Source organism: Lichenostomus cassidix, chromosome 12, assembly GCF_008360975.1.
Source record: "Lichenostomus cassidix isolate B80296 chromosome 12, HeHo_3.0, whole genome shotgun sequence".
In the NCBI taxonomy this organism is placed as follows: domain Eukaryota; kingdom Metazoa; phylum Chordata; class Aves; order Passeriformes; family Meliphagidae; genus Lichenostomus; species Lichenostomus cassidix.
The window spans coordinates 16,243,772-16,259,081 of NC_139493.1; the positions used below are offsets into that span (position 1 = coordinate 16,243,772).

Consider the following 15,310-nt stretch of genomic DNA (forward strand, 5'->3'; position numbering starts at 1 on the left):
ATGTGCTGGTCTGAGAGGCCTGATGTGTACCTGTATCATGCCTGCTTGTTCAGGATATGTCGTTAAGCCAGTGTGGAATTGCAAAAGGTGGGGCTAGCCTTATTCCCTGATAGTTTTTTTCCATTCATTATAAACTCTGACATCAAGTTAACTTTGTCCTTATTCACTCCTGTTTTGGTTACTTTACAGAAGTGATTGAGCTGAGCTCAGGAGAGGATGATGCCCTCCAAATTGTGGACAGCAGTGACTCTGGCAATGAAGGGGAGGAGGATGGCAGTGAAGAGAGCAGTGGCTCTCATGTGAATGATGCCTTAAATCAGTCAGATGCTCTGGGGCAAGTCATTGTCAACATCAATCATCCACCAAATGAAGAGGACATTTTCCTGGCTCCCCAGCTTGCACATGCAGTAAAACCTCATCAGGTAGGCTTTGTTAGCCTTGAAAATGCAATGAATTCAGGCAAGCCTGCCTTGGAATCTCAGCAGAACTTCTTTGGTGAGCTCTCTGACCAGTCTGGTTGTGGTGATGGCTGTTGTGGACAGTCAAATGATAAGGCTGAATTAGAGGAAGGCCAAGGCTCTCTATAACTTTGGCTATTGTGATTATCAGACCTTTGTATATTTAGACAAACTTTTTAAAAATAAAATCATTAATAAACTTATCAACCCCAATTCAGATTCTCTGGCTACAAATTAATTTTGATTTATTGATATATTCTCAAGAAATTCTATGAGCATTTAAAAATACTGAGCTTCTGAGCCTTCCCTAGATTAGAATACTTTAGTGAACTTTAAACATCAACCCCTTTATATTTTCACAGTTCTCATGTACTTGCCACTCTGTAAATACATACCCATCTGGGGCTTTTTTTTCCTCCCATCATTCTAATATCTGTTCTACTTTTCTGCCTAGATTGGTGGGATCCGATTCCTTTATGACAACTTGGTCGAGTCCTTGGAGAGATTTAAAACCAGCAGTGGGTTTGGGTGTATTTTAGCACATAGCATGGGCCTGGGCAAGACCATACAGGTCATCTCTTTCTTGGATGTACTTTTTCGGCACACGGAGGCAAAGACTGTTCTTGCCATTGTACCTGTAAGTAGCCACATGAAGGGGCTGGCTGAGGGGCTTCCTTGCACTACTTCTTTCTTTACGTAGAGAAGGTTGATTAGTGTCTCATCACACATCAAGCTCTATCACATCTTTGCTGCTCTTCTCCCTCTATCATTCCCTGTGTTCCTGAGTTTGCATGCTGAGAGCTACTTCTTCCATCTGGGCACAGCTGGGTGTCATTCCCTATTCTCATTTTTGCTCTTAAAATCCCAAGAGCAAAAATCCCAAAAAATTTGCTTTTAAACTGGAATTTTAATCCTTCCATGGCTAACTTTTTCAGGTGAATACTCTCCAAAACTGGCTAGCAGAGTTCAACATGTGGCTCCCAGCACCTGAAAACCTTCCTGCTGATTATAACTCCGAAGAGGTCCAGCCCCGCACCTTCAAAGTCCACATCCTGAATGATGAACACAAGTAGGTGCCAGTAAAAGCTTTTCTGAGCTCTTGGCTCAGGGACATCTTCTTCTTTCTGGCTCATTTTCCTTGCATGGATCAGGACAGTGCAGTGGTCCTGGGGAATTCTCAGTTCATTAGCTGTGTTCATACACCTACATGTTGAGGTCTTCATCTTCTGTGTGGGTTATATTTGAATCTGCTGATGCTACTCCAGCCATGTGTTTACTATTGGCCAGGATCTGGTGTACTCTGTGGTGGGTTGAGTGAAGACAGTGTCTTGATCTGAACCAATTCTGAGCAGGCTGGAAGGGAAGGAAGGCTGGGGGACAGGAGCATTGGAGGAGACAACAACAGGGGATAAACAACTAGGAGATTACAACCATATGCATTGGCAGCTTGTTCTGAAAATGGTTTTTCTGAGGCAGACTCAACAGCTCTTCAAAAAGGGAGCTCTTGAGTTTCATATGCCTTTGTTCATGGCAAACTTCTAGACCTCAGTTCCTGTAAGGATTTGTCATTCTCAACCTTGCTATCCATGGCACATAAAAGGCTTTCTTCCCCCCTATGTATCAGTTTGTTTTCTAAAGAAATTTCATTGTATCCCTCCCATCTGTTTTGATGGGAGAAAAGTGCTTTAATTAATTGAATTGGTCTTTTTTCTCAGCGGATTCCAATTCAGTGATTCAACTTGAAACTGGAGTAAAGCTTACAGTTTATTTGGTTGTTTTGCAGGACAACAGCTGCACGTGCAAAGGTGGTGAATGACTGGGTGACAGAAGGTGGTGTGCTGCTGATGGGATATGAGATGTACCGTCTCCTCTCACTGAAGAAGTCCTTTGCCACTGGCAGGAAGAAGAGAACAAAGAAACAAACTGGCCCTGTCATTATTGACTTGGATGAGGAAGACAGGCAGCAGGAGCTTCTGAAAGGTGGGAAGTCAGCCCTCAAGAGGGAGAGTGTGACCCTGCTGTCCAGCTGGCTGTCAGCTGTGGCAGCACAGGGAGCAACCTATAACTTGCTTTTAGCATCACTGACGTGATCGAACTTTGCTGGTAGGATTGTGTCTTTGGGAGGCAGAAGGTTGTTGAGCTTTGTCTGGGTCATTAATTTCTTGAAAGAGCTGCAAGTGGAATTCAGTGCACTGAACTCTGTGATTTGTCATTGTGATATTTGCCGTTCTGATCTGATGCAAGACACCCAACTTGATGCAGTGCAGGTCATCGAGCAGAAATCAAGGGACAGTCATGTTTGCTCATTGCCACATTTTGCCAAATCAGAACTGCTGTATAGTTGTATGTTATCTCCTGCATCAGCCTTGGTCTCTGCACCCATGGATACTGCCATTTTGTCTTTCAGAACTACCCCTCTTCTGTGAAGCTGGGGACCTTATAAAACCAGAACTTAATCTCTAACTAACACTTCATATTCCTTGTCCTCAGGAATTGAGAAGGCTTTGTCTCGCCCCGGCCCAGATGTGGTTATTTGTGACGAAGGACACCGGATAAAGAACTGCCACGCCAGCACCTCCCAGGCGCTGAAGAACATCCGCTCACGGCGGCGGGTGGTGCTGACTGGATATCCACTCCAGAACAACCTCATTGAGTACTGGTGCATGGTGGACTTTGTCCGGCCCGACTTCCTGGGCTCGCGGCAGGAGTTCAGTAACATGTTTGAGCGGCCCATCCTGAACGGGCAGTGCATTGACAGCACCCCGCAGGACGTGCGGCTGATGCGCTACCGCAGCCACGTCCTGCACAGCCTGCTGGAGGGCTTCGTGCAGCGGTGAGTCCACGGGGGTTTCTCAGGGGTGTAGTCCATCCAAACAGCTCCTTCATCCCAAGTTGCCTGGCTTGTTTGCTGGGTTTTTGCAGTACAATCGAATCTTCCTGCCTTATGGAATCGTTTAGCTTGGAAAAGATCTGTAAGATCATCAAATCCAACCATTAACCTCATACAGCCACCACTAAACCTTGTCCCCAGGTGCCTCATCTATGAGTCTTTTAAATCTCTCCAGGATTGGTGACTCCACCACTTCCCTGAACAGCCTGTTCCAATGTCTACTACCCTTTCCATGAAGAAATTTTTTCTAATACCCAATATAAATCTCCCTGGCACAATATGAGGTCATTTTGTCTTGTCCTGTCACTTGTTACCTGGGAGAAGAGGCTGACCCCCACCTGGCTACAGCACATTTCTAGGCAGTTGTGGAGAGAGGGAAGTCCCCTGCTCAAACCTCCTTTTCTCCAGGCTGAACCCCCTCAGCTGTTCCTCATCAGACTTGTGCTCCAGACCCTTCCCCAGCTCCATTGCCTGAATCTGGACAAGCTCCAGCTTCTCAGTGTCTTGGAGTGACAGGTCCAAAACTGAACCCAGGATTCAAGGCATGGCCTCACTGGGGGAGGATCACTGCCCTGGCCCTGCTGGCCACACTCTCTCTTATGACTCTTTTTTGCCTTAGGGTTAGAAGTAAAGTTGGTTTGCTTTGGTACCACAGATTCTGATAATAGAGAGCAACACCTCTAAATGCCCCAGAGTGACCTCAGATGTATTTTGATGGCTTAATAGTTAATTTGGACTTGCACTTTTTGGCATCTTCTACCCAGGGATCCAAAAGTGTTTCATGAAAGTGATAAGAAAAGTGACAGTGACTTCAGTCACTCTGGAAAAAACTCAGCTTTTTTTCTGAGATGAGGATCCTTAGATGCTGGACTGGAGTGTCTTAATTATTGGCAGAGCTGAAAATAGATTTTACATTTTATTTCTGTTTTTCAGCTACCATGGAAAACAGGACTTTCATCACCTTCTTAACTCTGTGACCTGTGCCAGAAGATTGTAACATTTGAGATCTTTGTAATTGTGTTTAAAGTTGATATTTGGCTGCAGGAGACTATATTGGAAGTGTCCTGCATTAGAGAAGCATGAAATGTAGAGGTCCTTCTCCCTGCAGCTGAGTGGACAAAAAGTCAAAATCTTACCCTACAGGCAGTCACAGGGAGATCATATTGGGAAATTCCCTTCCCTGTATTTATCTCACTCTTTTTATTTCCTCCACAGGCGAGGCCACAACGTTCTGAAGGTTCAGCTCCCGTCGAAGGAAGAACATGTTATTCTGGTCCGTCTGTCCAAGATCCAGCGGGCCCTTTACACGGAGTTCATGAACCGCTTCCGAGATGCAGGCAACAGTGGCTGGCTGGGACTGAACCCACTCAAAGCTTTCTGTGTGTGCTGTAAGGTAGGCTTAGGCAGAAGATGCAAAGAAATATTCTGGTATGTTGGGGAAAGGGGAATATAAGTCAAAAGAGGAGGTGAAAGTGTGGTTGACCAGGGACATCATCTCTTCCCAGAGTGCTCTGCAGTGGTTCAACAGTATTGTTACCTTTGCTTCCAGAACTGGGGTGCAGGGATGTTAAATGTCTCTTTCAAACTGTGCAAGAAGCCTGCTGCCATCAGCTGAAACAGTGTGGGCTGATATCTTAAACTGCATAACCTCGGGTGCTGCAGTGAAGACAGGCAGTTTTCTCTGCCTTTGTGCTGTGTGGAGTGCACAATGGCCTCCTGGTTTGTTCTCAAGGAAAGCATTGGGCACATTTAAAGACACGAGAGCCAGAAGTAGTATTAATTCTTTCCTTTGAATAGCTGTGGGGGCTTTTGGGTTGCAATCATTGGCAAGCAGCAGACCAGTGAAGGTCTAACCACTTTCTTTCCTTATCCCTTCAGATCTGGAACCATCCAGATGTGTTGTATGAAGCTCTGCAGAAGGAGAATCTGGCAAACGAGCAGGATTTGGATGTGGATGACCTTGGCACAGCAAGCACTAATTCCCGCTGCCAGCCTCAGGGAATTAAAGTGAAAACAGAGAGTAATGCTTTGGCATCACCAGTTGGAGAAGCTACTAATAGCAAGTTCCTCCAGAGTGTTGGCTTCAACCCTTTTCAGGAGAGAGCAAATCAGGTCGTAACTTACGAGTGGGTGAGTGTCACTGCTGGAAAACTCTTCATTTGGAGAGTCTGAAAGACTGGACCTTTTTGTTAGGGCCGTTTCCTGAAGCAGAGCGAAGAGAAGACTCTTCTGTTTGAGTTGTGTGTTTCTCTTACGTTTTCTTTCACAGAGCACCTTGATAAGCAGATCTTCAAGGTGTAGGAGGGGTTTGTGACTCTCATGAGGTAGAAGTGCTGGCAGCATTCTTATGCCATTGTTCTCATCTGATCAAAAACGCTGTGGATTTCATTATTCTAAATAAAGGTGTTGGGATGAAGTTTGATCTAAATAAGATGGTGGTAAATCTAGAAGGATGGAGGATTGCTCTTGAAATAAAAGAATCATGAGAGGTTAAGAGGACATTGATTCATCAAAGCAGTTTGTCATTTGGAGCTTCTGGAATGGGAGGTAGCAGCAGTAGTTGGGAGTAACATTGTCACCTAAAACAGCTGGATGTAAATAACCTCGTTGCCATGATTTATTTCTCTCACCTTGGGGCAGGGTTGTTGAACTAAACAGGGAATGAACAGCTCCACCTGTAATACTCTCCCATTTCTCGGTAGGCCAAAGACATCTTGTGTGATTACCAGACAGGAGTCCTGGAGAACTCACCCAAGATGGTGTTACTTTTCCACCTAATTGAGGAAAGTGTGAAGCTTGGAGACAAGATCTTGGTCTTCAGGTAAGCAGAGTATCAACAACTGATCCTACAGTTATTAAATACTGGAGTAGTTGGATCGCTCCTGGTACTAGGAGGTTCTTACACCTCCTAGTGAATGGTGTGGCTTTCTTTGTTGTATTGATGTTGATTTTCATCCGTGGATTTTACACTTCTGCGACTGTTGTGTTTACTAGTGAGGGGTGTGCTACACAAACAGGGTTGGGCAACCATCAGCATTGTCATGGTTGGGAAGGATTCTGATACTCCACTTTTGCTGCTGTGGGGCGTTTTCCTGAACAGAGATCTTGGTTTTGCAGCCAGAGCTTGTCCACCTTATCTGTCATTGAAGAGTTTTTGGCAAAGAGACCATTGCCAAGTCCTCCAGGCTCAGATGGAGGAGTTCATAACTGGGTCCGAAACATCAACTACTACAGTGAGTGCAGCCAGTCCTCCTCTCCTTTGTGACACTGTTTGATCCTGTACAGGACTAATTCCTGAAAGTCTCCCACCATCTTCTTTTAGCTGTCTTTGGGTGCAAAAATACTCTGCTGAAGCATGCTTCTGATGAACCTCTTTCAGACTGTTCTTACGTTAGTTGTTTTGGAAGACAGTGTCAGTTGGATAGCAACTAACCAGTAATTTCCAAATCTTCTTTTGACATCTTACTTAGAAGATGTTAGACATCTCACACACTACTGCTTTTTTAAAGTTGCAAAAGATAGTTTTTACTTCCTGTTGGCTATTTGCAAGATTTTGCTTCCAAAACCAGAATCACTGTGGAATGCTTTCACTTGCTCAAGGCTGTGAATTCCTCTCCCTTCTTCCCTGGCTTTAAATCTTTTTCTGGTATGGGTTGTTGCTTTGTGTGGCTACTTTACAGGCCAGGAGTGAGAGGAGTGGTAGATATGGTGTTCCTCATTTTTGCAGAGCTGCCAGAAGTAAGCTGCTGCCCAGGAACAGGACATGACACCCCCTGCACTCCTTTATACCAGCACTCTGTGCTCAGGTTTAGTTTCCAGGGGTTCGCCAAAGGCTTTACAATTTTGCTTTCTCTTGATTCCTGGAGCTTCCTGCATACACAGGACCTTTGTTCCTGTTGTTTCTGCTCGCTGTCCATCTTTCTTAAAGCAGAGCCTTAATGGGCTAAATGTGTTGTAGTGCTTCCAGGCCTTGACAAGCTTGAGTAATGTTTTACTTGATCTTTCAGCTGAACAAGTCCCACCCTGGCTGGCTGCATTGCACCTGCCTGGCTGGGCATATTACAGTTACAGAGTGGTCCAGTTGAGATACTGGAGTCCATGACTTGAGAAGGCCCAGAACTAGTTTGGAACCAGTTTCAAAGAGCAGTGTTTGGAAAGTGGGTTTGTTCTGATGGAAATCCCCCAAACATACAGCGCTTTTAAAAGTGTCTTTAATTTCCTTCTCAGGACTGGATGGCAGCACCTCTGCCTCGGAAAGGGAACGTCTGATTAACCAGTTCAATGATCCCAGCAATACCTCTGTTTGGCTCTTCCTTTTGTCCACACGGTGAGTTGGCTGGAGCAGAAGGGCATGGGGGAGAACTCATACTGGTGTTCTGGATGCATGTGGGTTTTCAGTTCTTAACTTCCTTTGTAATAAGCTCTCTGTGGTATGGTAGTGCCATCTGCTTCTGAATTCCCTAGGGATGTAGGATTCCTTAGGCCTCTGGAAAAGCTTAACAGTCTTGAAAACCAAACTTGGGTTTAAAGTTTGACTGGGGAAAACTTTCCATAGACCCTTTATGCACTCTTGGCTGTAATGGTTGTCCCTGCCTAGAGGTTTTGAAAATTGGCCAAGGGAGCAGTTTGAAATTTGCCTTGATTTTCCAGTGCTGGGTGTTTGGGTGTCAACCTCATTGGAGCAAACAGAGTGGTGGTGTTTGATGCTTCCTGGAACCCGTGTCACGACGCCCAGGCCGTGTGCCGGGTGTACCGCTACGGGCAGAAGAAGCCGTGCCACATCTACAGACTGGTTTCTGATTACACCCTGGAGAAGAAGATCTATGACCGTCAGATCTCCAAGCAGGGCATGTCAGGTAAGTGTGGGTGAACACAACGATCCACCCTCAGCTTTCACTCCATTCAGCTCCTGTAAGTTCTGTTTCTCTGGGTTTTGTAGCTTCTTTTTTTAAGGTTGAAAACCAGACAAAGAGGTGATAGACACTATCTCAGGGCTATGTTTGATGTTTGAGTTGGCAGTGTCATGAGATTCTGTAAGAAATTCATGGTGGTAGAACCAGCATCCTGCAGCAAGGTTGTGGTCCCAGACACAGTTACTTTCCCTGCATCTTTTCTGGCTGCTGCAACAGACTGGAGACTCATTTTTGAGTTTTGTGTATTTGTGTTTTTGAGTATTGTGTTTTCCCCTCTGCCTGGGTATTGCTTGTCTTAAAGTGGGTGTTACTACTTAAATAGTTCTGTCGCTCCATTTTTCCTGAAGTAAGACAGAGAAAATAGCTAAATTAAGACATATACTGATACCTTGGACTGATAGTGTTTACTTTGGAGCCAAGACTAATTAATTCATTGCAGTTCTGACCTGCCTTGGTACCAAAAGTATCTTTTGTGCTGGCTTGTGCTAGTTGTCAAGCTGCTCTCATAGAAAATGCAGCTGAGGGGTTGTGGCAACCCAAAGAGAGCTCTGTGTCCTTCTTTGCTCAAAAGCCAACTCCAGAGGCAGCAGCCCAGCATGATCAGCTCAGTTTGCTGTTGTGCACTCAAGGTGGAGTCCCCTGGCAGCTGGCCTGGCTCCCAGGAGAGTCCTGGATAGAGGTGTTTTCTCCATGTGCCCCCATCTGACCTGCGTGCAGGAGGGAATGTTCAAGGAAAACATTCAGGCTCTTGTGAGTGAGGAAATGTGACTGCTTTTCTGAACTTTCAACTTTAGTGCATAGTTATTAATTTGAGCCTTTTTGATGGGATTTGTGGGAGAACATAAACTGATGTGGCTGCAGTTCTGCCCCAGGACCTGTATGTTTACAGCCTTGTTACATGAGATGGGACACCATTGGTAATTAGTTTTGTGTTCCTGTTTGCCAGGAGCTCGGTGACCTGCACAGCTTTGCTGTGCAGTCTGGAGCACAGGCACTTGTCAGCCTGACTTGGTCAAACAGGCTCAGCTCTGAACTTGATGATTTTTCTCCCTGCCCTGATATTTACAGAATACTTCTGAGGATTGTGTAGATTGCAAGGAGGGACCAGTGTTAAGACAGAAGTGTAGGAAGGGCAACAAGCAAGCAGTACTGGTATCTTCCTTTCTCTGCTCACTCCAGTCCCTCTCTTTCCCAGATCGGGTGGTGGATGATCTGAACCCAGTGCTGAACTTCACTCGACGGGAGGTGGAGAACCTGCTGCATTTTGTGGAAGAAGAATCTGACCCTGCTCAGCTCTCCCTCAATCCGAACAAGATAAGGGAGTCTGTTCTACAGTTAGCCTGTCTCAAGTATCCTCACCTCATCACCAAGGTAAGACCAACCTGCTTCTTTGCTGGCACTGCACTGCCCAGGTAGGAGAGGGCCTGGTGGAGTCTGGCAGTGTGATGGGGCTATGGTGGCAAGAAGGATGCACCTGGGTGCTGGTGGGAATAGGCAGGCAATTCTCTAGAAAGGACCAAAAGATCCTTGCGCTTCCCTGTGATATCTTCCACTCATCTAGAAACACCTCTGTCCTGTACAGGTTTGGGGGCAGGTTGTCAGGCACCCCTTTCTTCAACTTGTTGCTGGATACAAAGGCAGCAGTGGAATATCCCAACTTCCTGCCAGCTCTTTTCCTGGGGTGACTTTAAACCAAAGCTGGGACAGGCAGCACTGGCCTGTGCTGTCAGGAGTGTCACTGGTGGGGTGGTGCTGCAGAGTGGGCCTGTGCCAGGTGCTGTGGGACTCTGGGCGCTGCGTGACATCATGGCAGGCTCAGTGCTTGTGCTCTTGGACTGGCCAAAGCTCCTGGGTTTTGCTGTGTGCTCGTGGTAAGTGATGGCCTTGGCTGGGCAGGTGATGGCGTTAGCTGACTGTCACCCTTCAAGATGAGCCTTGGTCGCATCCACAGCGCTGCCCCACATGTGCTTTGCCGTGGCCAGCTCTGCCAGCCTGGGAAGGAGCCAGGCTGCCGCAGGGAGCGAGTGGCTGCCGTTCGGGGTGTGCTGGTTCCCTCTTGCGGTGTGTGGGTGCCAGAACCGCGGTGCTGTGGGGTTGCAGGAGCCTTTTCAGCACGAGTCACTGCTGATCGACCGGAAGGAACACAAGCTGACCAAGGCAGAGAAGAAAGCAGCCAAGAAGAGCTATGAGGAGGAAAAGCGAGCATCCGTCCCCTACACCCGGCCGTCCTACGCACAGTATTACCCAGCCAGTGACCAGAGTCTGACGAGCATCCCTGCCTTTAGCCAGAGGAACTGGTGAGCACCTGCCCCTTCCCTTCTCCCCATGCTGTAGACATGAAATGAGGGGGCAGAGGATGCTTATCCCTGTGGGGTGGGCGCTGCACTCTTCTCCCTCCTCTCTCGCTAGGCGACCAGCCCTCAAGGGTGAGGACAAACCGGTGGCAAGCGTCCGCCCAGTTCAGTCCACCCCCATTCCAATGATGCCCCGGCATGTCCCCATGGGCGGTGCAGGATCAACCTCAAGTTCCAACCCTGCTGTCAACTTTCCCATCAACTATCTACAGCGAGCTGGTGTCTTTGTGCAGAAAATTGTTACCACCACAGGTGAGTTGCTGCTGCTCGCAGTGGGTTGGGTTGTGATGCCCATGGTAAATTGAGGATGTCTGTGGTGAACTGAGGATCAGGGTGAGTTGTTGATGCCCACATGGGCTGTGGTCAGATGGGCATCAGAGCCAAAGATACTGTCTCTCTGTATTTGAGTGGTTCCCCTGTGCCTCGAGGACTTTCCTTGCAGGTGTGCAAGAGCCACGGACCTGGTGGATTGTTAGGAATGAGCTTGCCCCTGATAGGACCTTCAGTTCTGTTGCTGGTGGTCCTGGAGATACTGTGCCAGGATAGCATGGCTTTTGCTTCCTTGGAGCCTCTGCTGCCTTCCTGTGCTGTGCAGAAATAAACCCAGGGTTTGCTTATAGCGCAGCACATAGGAGAGACAGCTGCACTGTAAAAAAGGGGTTGGTGGTACACCTGCCCTCTCCTGGCTGCAGCTGGAGTGTAGTTTAATGGACACCATTCTGTTTCTTTCCCCACTGCCAGATATTGTGATTCCGGGTACAAATACATCCACTGATGTACAGGCAAGAATCAGTGCTGGCGAGAGCATCCACATCATCCGAGGGACAAAAGGTAATTCTGTCCTGCTGAGACTTGTGGATAGGGTGTTAGCCAGTGCTAATTAGGAAAGAAAATGATGTAAAGACATGAATCCATCCCTTGAGAGAAAAAGAAACAAGAAGGGGAGGAGGCCTAGAATTTGCAGTGACTCTGTTGCAGCCCGTGTTCTGGGTGTACTGATGCTGCAGGGCTGTTGCAGCTGTGGCTGCACCTGTCCCTGAGAGGAGCTGCTGAGCTTTATGGCTCAGTTCTTCCTTCTCACAACACTCCCTCACGTCCTGAGGCAGCCAATACTCCCTGGTTCTCCCAGAGCTAACTGTTTCAAGTGTGAAGTTCCACATTTCCCACCAGCGACACACGGGGAGGGAGTGATCTCCAGTCCAGGAAAGCTGAAAGAGTGGAAGTGGAGTGAGGAAGGGGGTAAAAGCCCTGCACTGATCTCCCTGCATGATCTGGGCTGGGCCTATGCAGCACTGCTGTCCTGTTTCTGCCCAAGCAGCCTTTCAACCTCACAGATCCAGGTCCTGAGACTGGAGTTGTGATGAAGTTGTTGAAGGAAGTTGTCCTGCTTCTTTTCCAGGGACGTACATCCGGACCAGCGATGGTCGGATTTTTGCTATACGGACCACTGGGAAGCCAAAGGGCAATGAAGACCGTCGGACAGCTGCCTCAGGTAGGGGCTTATGGGTGCTGCGTGGGGATTGCACATGAGCTTTCCAACTGGAGTGTCTGGAGCAGTATTCCCTGGTGTATTCCATCGTGTCTGTGTTTAGAGCTGATCCCGCCATCTCCCTGAGATATTCCCACCTTCCTTTCCACTGCTGGCTCTTGGCCCGCAGGTTTTTCTCCGAGGTCGTCTTTCTCACCTGCCCCATCTCCTTGTTTGCAGGCTCCCAGAGCTCTTCGCTGGAGTCCACGAGCAATGGCAGACACAGTGCCTCATCCCCGCAGCTCCCCAGCGCAGAGGAGCTCACTCGGCCCATCTCCCCCGACAGCCCCGAGATCATCAGCGAGCTGCAGCAGTACGCGGAGGCGGCGGCCGCGCGCGAGTCCCGCCACAGCTCTCCCAGCACCAACGCGGCGCAGGGCCACGCCGCCCGCACGGACAACGCGCCCGGCGCCGCCGCCCGAGGAACCGAGCAGCGTGTGGGGGTTCACTGCATGGCTCCCTCCATGTCCTCGGCCCTGCCAGCCACCAGCCAGCACGGCGACGCCCACCCGGTGTTGGACTTACGGGGCAACAAGCGCAAGTCGACGTCGCCGTCGGCTTCGGAGGAGCAATCCCGGAGGCAGCAGAAGAAGCGCCAGTTGCCATCGTCCGTGCAGCCGTACGAACACGGGTACCCCGTCTCTGGTGGGTTCACCATGCCTCCTGTCTCTTTAAACCACAACCTAACCCATCCATTTGCCTCCCAGCCAGGAAACTCCTTGTACATGGGCACTGGCTCCTCTTATTACCAGCTGCCCAATTTACTCCCAGACCCTCATCTGGTGTTCCCTGTGACTACTGACCCTCTGCTGACAGCCGGCACCGCCAGCTCTTCTGCTGCTACCTCAGCCACCGCCAGCGTCCCCTCATTCATGCTAAACCCTTCTCTGGCAGGGGTGCTGCCCAATTACTCGCTTCCCTTCACGCAGTCACTCCTACCCGAGCCCAGGATGTTTGCTCCTTTCCCAGCCCCTGTCTTGCCTAGCAGCCTTCCCAGGAGCATGGCATCTGCCTACCCTGGCTACATGTCCCCTCACTCGGGTTACCCGGCTGGGGGTCTCCTTCGGTCCCAGGTGCCTCAGTTTGAACCCCAGGAGGTCCCAGAGGTGGGATGCAGCTCTAATGACGAGGACAAAGACGACGATGTCATAGAGATCACAGGGAAATGAAAAGGCCCAGCTCCTGCTCGGTCTCAGCTCCGCCAGGAGGCAAAAGTTGCAGGACCTTTTTGGGAGTCAGGATTTCCCCTCTGGGCCACGGCAGTGGGTGGAGAAGGATGCAAAGGGTGTGGCGTGGGGGTGGTTTTGTTCTTTTCGTTTTGTTTTGTTGTTTTTTAGCTGTCAAGGGTAAGAATTGTATTAGGGGCTGGGACATGGGAGAGGGATAGAGTGGACCTATGAGGGCTGGGGAAGCAAGAGCCAGGGGAGGAGGGAAGCAGCAATGCAAATTGTAGGAGTGCCTCCCCCCACGCTCTGTCTGTCTGTCTGTCTCTGTTCTCTGTCTTGTCTGGCCATGGAGGCTTGGTGTTGTGAGTCACTGCCCTTCTCAGGCCTGGAGGCGCGGGTTTGACCGCTGGCAGGGCCGAGCTCCCTCTCACATGAACTGCCTTATCTGTGAACTTCTCTCACTGCGAGAGGGGTGGGCCAGGGGGTGACTCCACCAGAGGTTGGGGACAAAGTGTTTTTTATGGGGAGGGAGTGGGGAGGCTTCTACATTGTGTATGTTGGGGCAGGGAGGGAGGGGATTGATGTCAAAAAAAGAAGAAAGAAAAAAAAAAAGAAGATAAAAAAAAGAAAATACCCCACAATTTGTCACCCTCTTCAAATTCATATGAGACTAGTGTGAGGGCTCTAGGCAGGCTCCTGTGCCAGGGCTCTGGTGGGGGGCTCCCCTTGGCCCTTCTGGAGGGTCCCATTCAAGGTAGGTTGGCCCTGTGGGTCTGATGCCACCTCATGCCAGGCCAGATGAGTGGAGCAATCCCACATGTATTGGTGGCCATCAGAGGGGAATCCTGGTGACTTCCCCATCTCCTGCCAGCCTGTGTGAAGGCCACGTCTCACCCTGCTATGGCCCACCAGATCCAGGGGTGGGTGAGCTTACTGCTGCTTCTGAATAGCACCAGGCAGTGAAGAAGGTTGGGAGGGGACACTGGACCAGTGCCAGTTGCTGTTGAATCTGTGACTGGAGGGACTTTCCCCTGCACAGAATCTCTACATTAATTTATTTCATGAAGGCATATTTATTTTCAGGGGGAGTTTCTTTCTACTTTTAAATTAATTTCCATGTTAAAAAAATAAAAAGCTGGCCTCCATCATGCAGTGGTCGCTTGTTGGGTTGTCTGTGTGGGGAGAAGCAGCTGGTTGACCAAAGCCCAGCCTAGGAGCAGGGCCAGCTGTGGAGGTGGCCTGTAGCTGACCCAGGGCGCAGCGGTTGGATGTATCCCATCAGGGGTTCTGCCAGAGCAGGAGCTGCTCTGGTTGCTGAGCAGCCAGAGGGAGGATGGAATCCTCTTGTCATGGGGCAGGTGGAGGAGCATGTGTGGAAGCCTCCTGTGCTTGTTCCCAGTGAGATGGAGGAGGGCTGTGAGGTGTGTGGAGCTGGGAAAACAGCTCTTGCTGGGGAAGTGCCTTTCCTCATACAGGGAGTGCCCCCCTGCTCAGCCCCACGAGTACAGAGCCTGGTCCTGGTCCTGGCCCTGCCAGCGAGCACACTGGCTGCTCCTCAGGGCCAGGGCTCCTAGGGAGAGGCTGGGATACCCAGGTGCAGCTGGACTTGGACCGTGTGACTGCGTGTGTGAACGCACTAGGATGGACACTTGAAATCCAGGAACCTCCGTGTCACGTCTGGGTGTCACCATGCAGGAGCTGTGCTCGCCTGCGTTGGATGTCCCTGGAGCTGGTGGTAGCCTGTAAGGGACCCCTAGGCCATGGAAGCTGCAGTCACTGGTGTTTGCTGGGACCAGCTAGATGTAGGAAAGGGCAGGATGTCCTGACATCCTCCGCCAAAGGGCTGCTGGAAGATGGGGACCTCCCTTGCTGAGAGAGAGAGGGGTGTGTGTGCACGCGTGTGTTACGGAAACATAATAAAAAATGTTATGGGGCTTTCCTAGTGTCTTTTCTCTGTTTAATGGACATTGTCTGTCAAACATTGCCACACCATTCATAGAA

At 49.4% G+C, this 15,310-nt stretch overlaps 1 protein-coding gene across 3 annotated transcripts in view; it reads left to right on the top strand.

Moving 5' to 3' along the window:
* The window catches only part of RAD54L2 (RAD54 like 2), a 67,492-nt gene that overhangs the window by 49,361 nt on the left and 2,821 nt on the right, over window positions 1–15,310 (top strand). For 2 of the 3 annotated variants that reach the window (XM_085072938.1, XM_085072939.1), the window contains 17 exons: window positions 190–422; window positions 913–1,095; window positions 1,394–1,527; window positions 2,242–2,438; window positions 2,949–3,291; window positions 4,564–4,741; window positions 5,227–5,478; window positions 6,051–6,169; window positions 6,466–6,581; window positions 7,576–7,675; window positions 7,999–8,204; window positions 9,457–9,632; window positions 10,362–10,558; window positions 10,671–10,867; window positions 11,357–11,446; window positions 12,015–12,107; window positions 12,324–15,246. In XM_085072938.1, the coding sequence (XP_084929064.1) occupies window positions 190–422; window positions 913–1,095; window positions 1,394–1,527; window positions 2,242–2,438; window positions 2,949–3,291; window positions 4,564–4,741; window positions 5,227–5,478; window positions 6,051–6,169; window positions 6,466–6,581; window positions 7,576–7,675; window positions 7,999–8,204; window positions 9,457–9,632; window positions 10,362–10,558; window positions 10,671–10,867; window positions 11,357–11,446; window positions 12,015–12,107; window positions 12,324–13,312 (3,803 nt within the window). In that variant the 3' untranslated portion in view covers window positions 13,313–15,246. Of the gene's footprint in view, window positions 1–189; window positions 423–912; window positions 1,096–1,393; window positions 1,528–2,241; window positions 2,439–2,948; window positions 3,292–4,563; window positions 4,742–5,226; window positions 5,479–6,050; window positions 6,170–6,465; window positions 6,582–7,575; window positions 7,676–7,998; window positions 8,205–9,456; window positions 9,633–10,361; window positions 10,559–10,670; window positions 10,868–11,356; window positions 11,447–12,014; window positions 12,108–12,323; window positions 15,247–15,310 lie in introns of those variants that run through there. The other variant, XM_085072940.1, reaches the window with a different exon arrangement.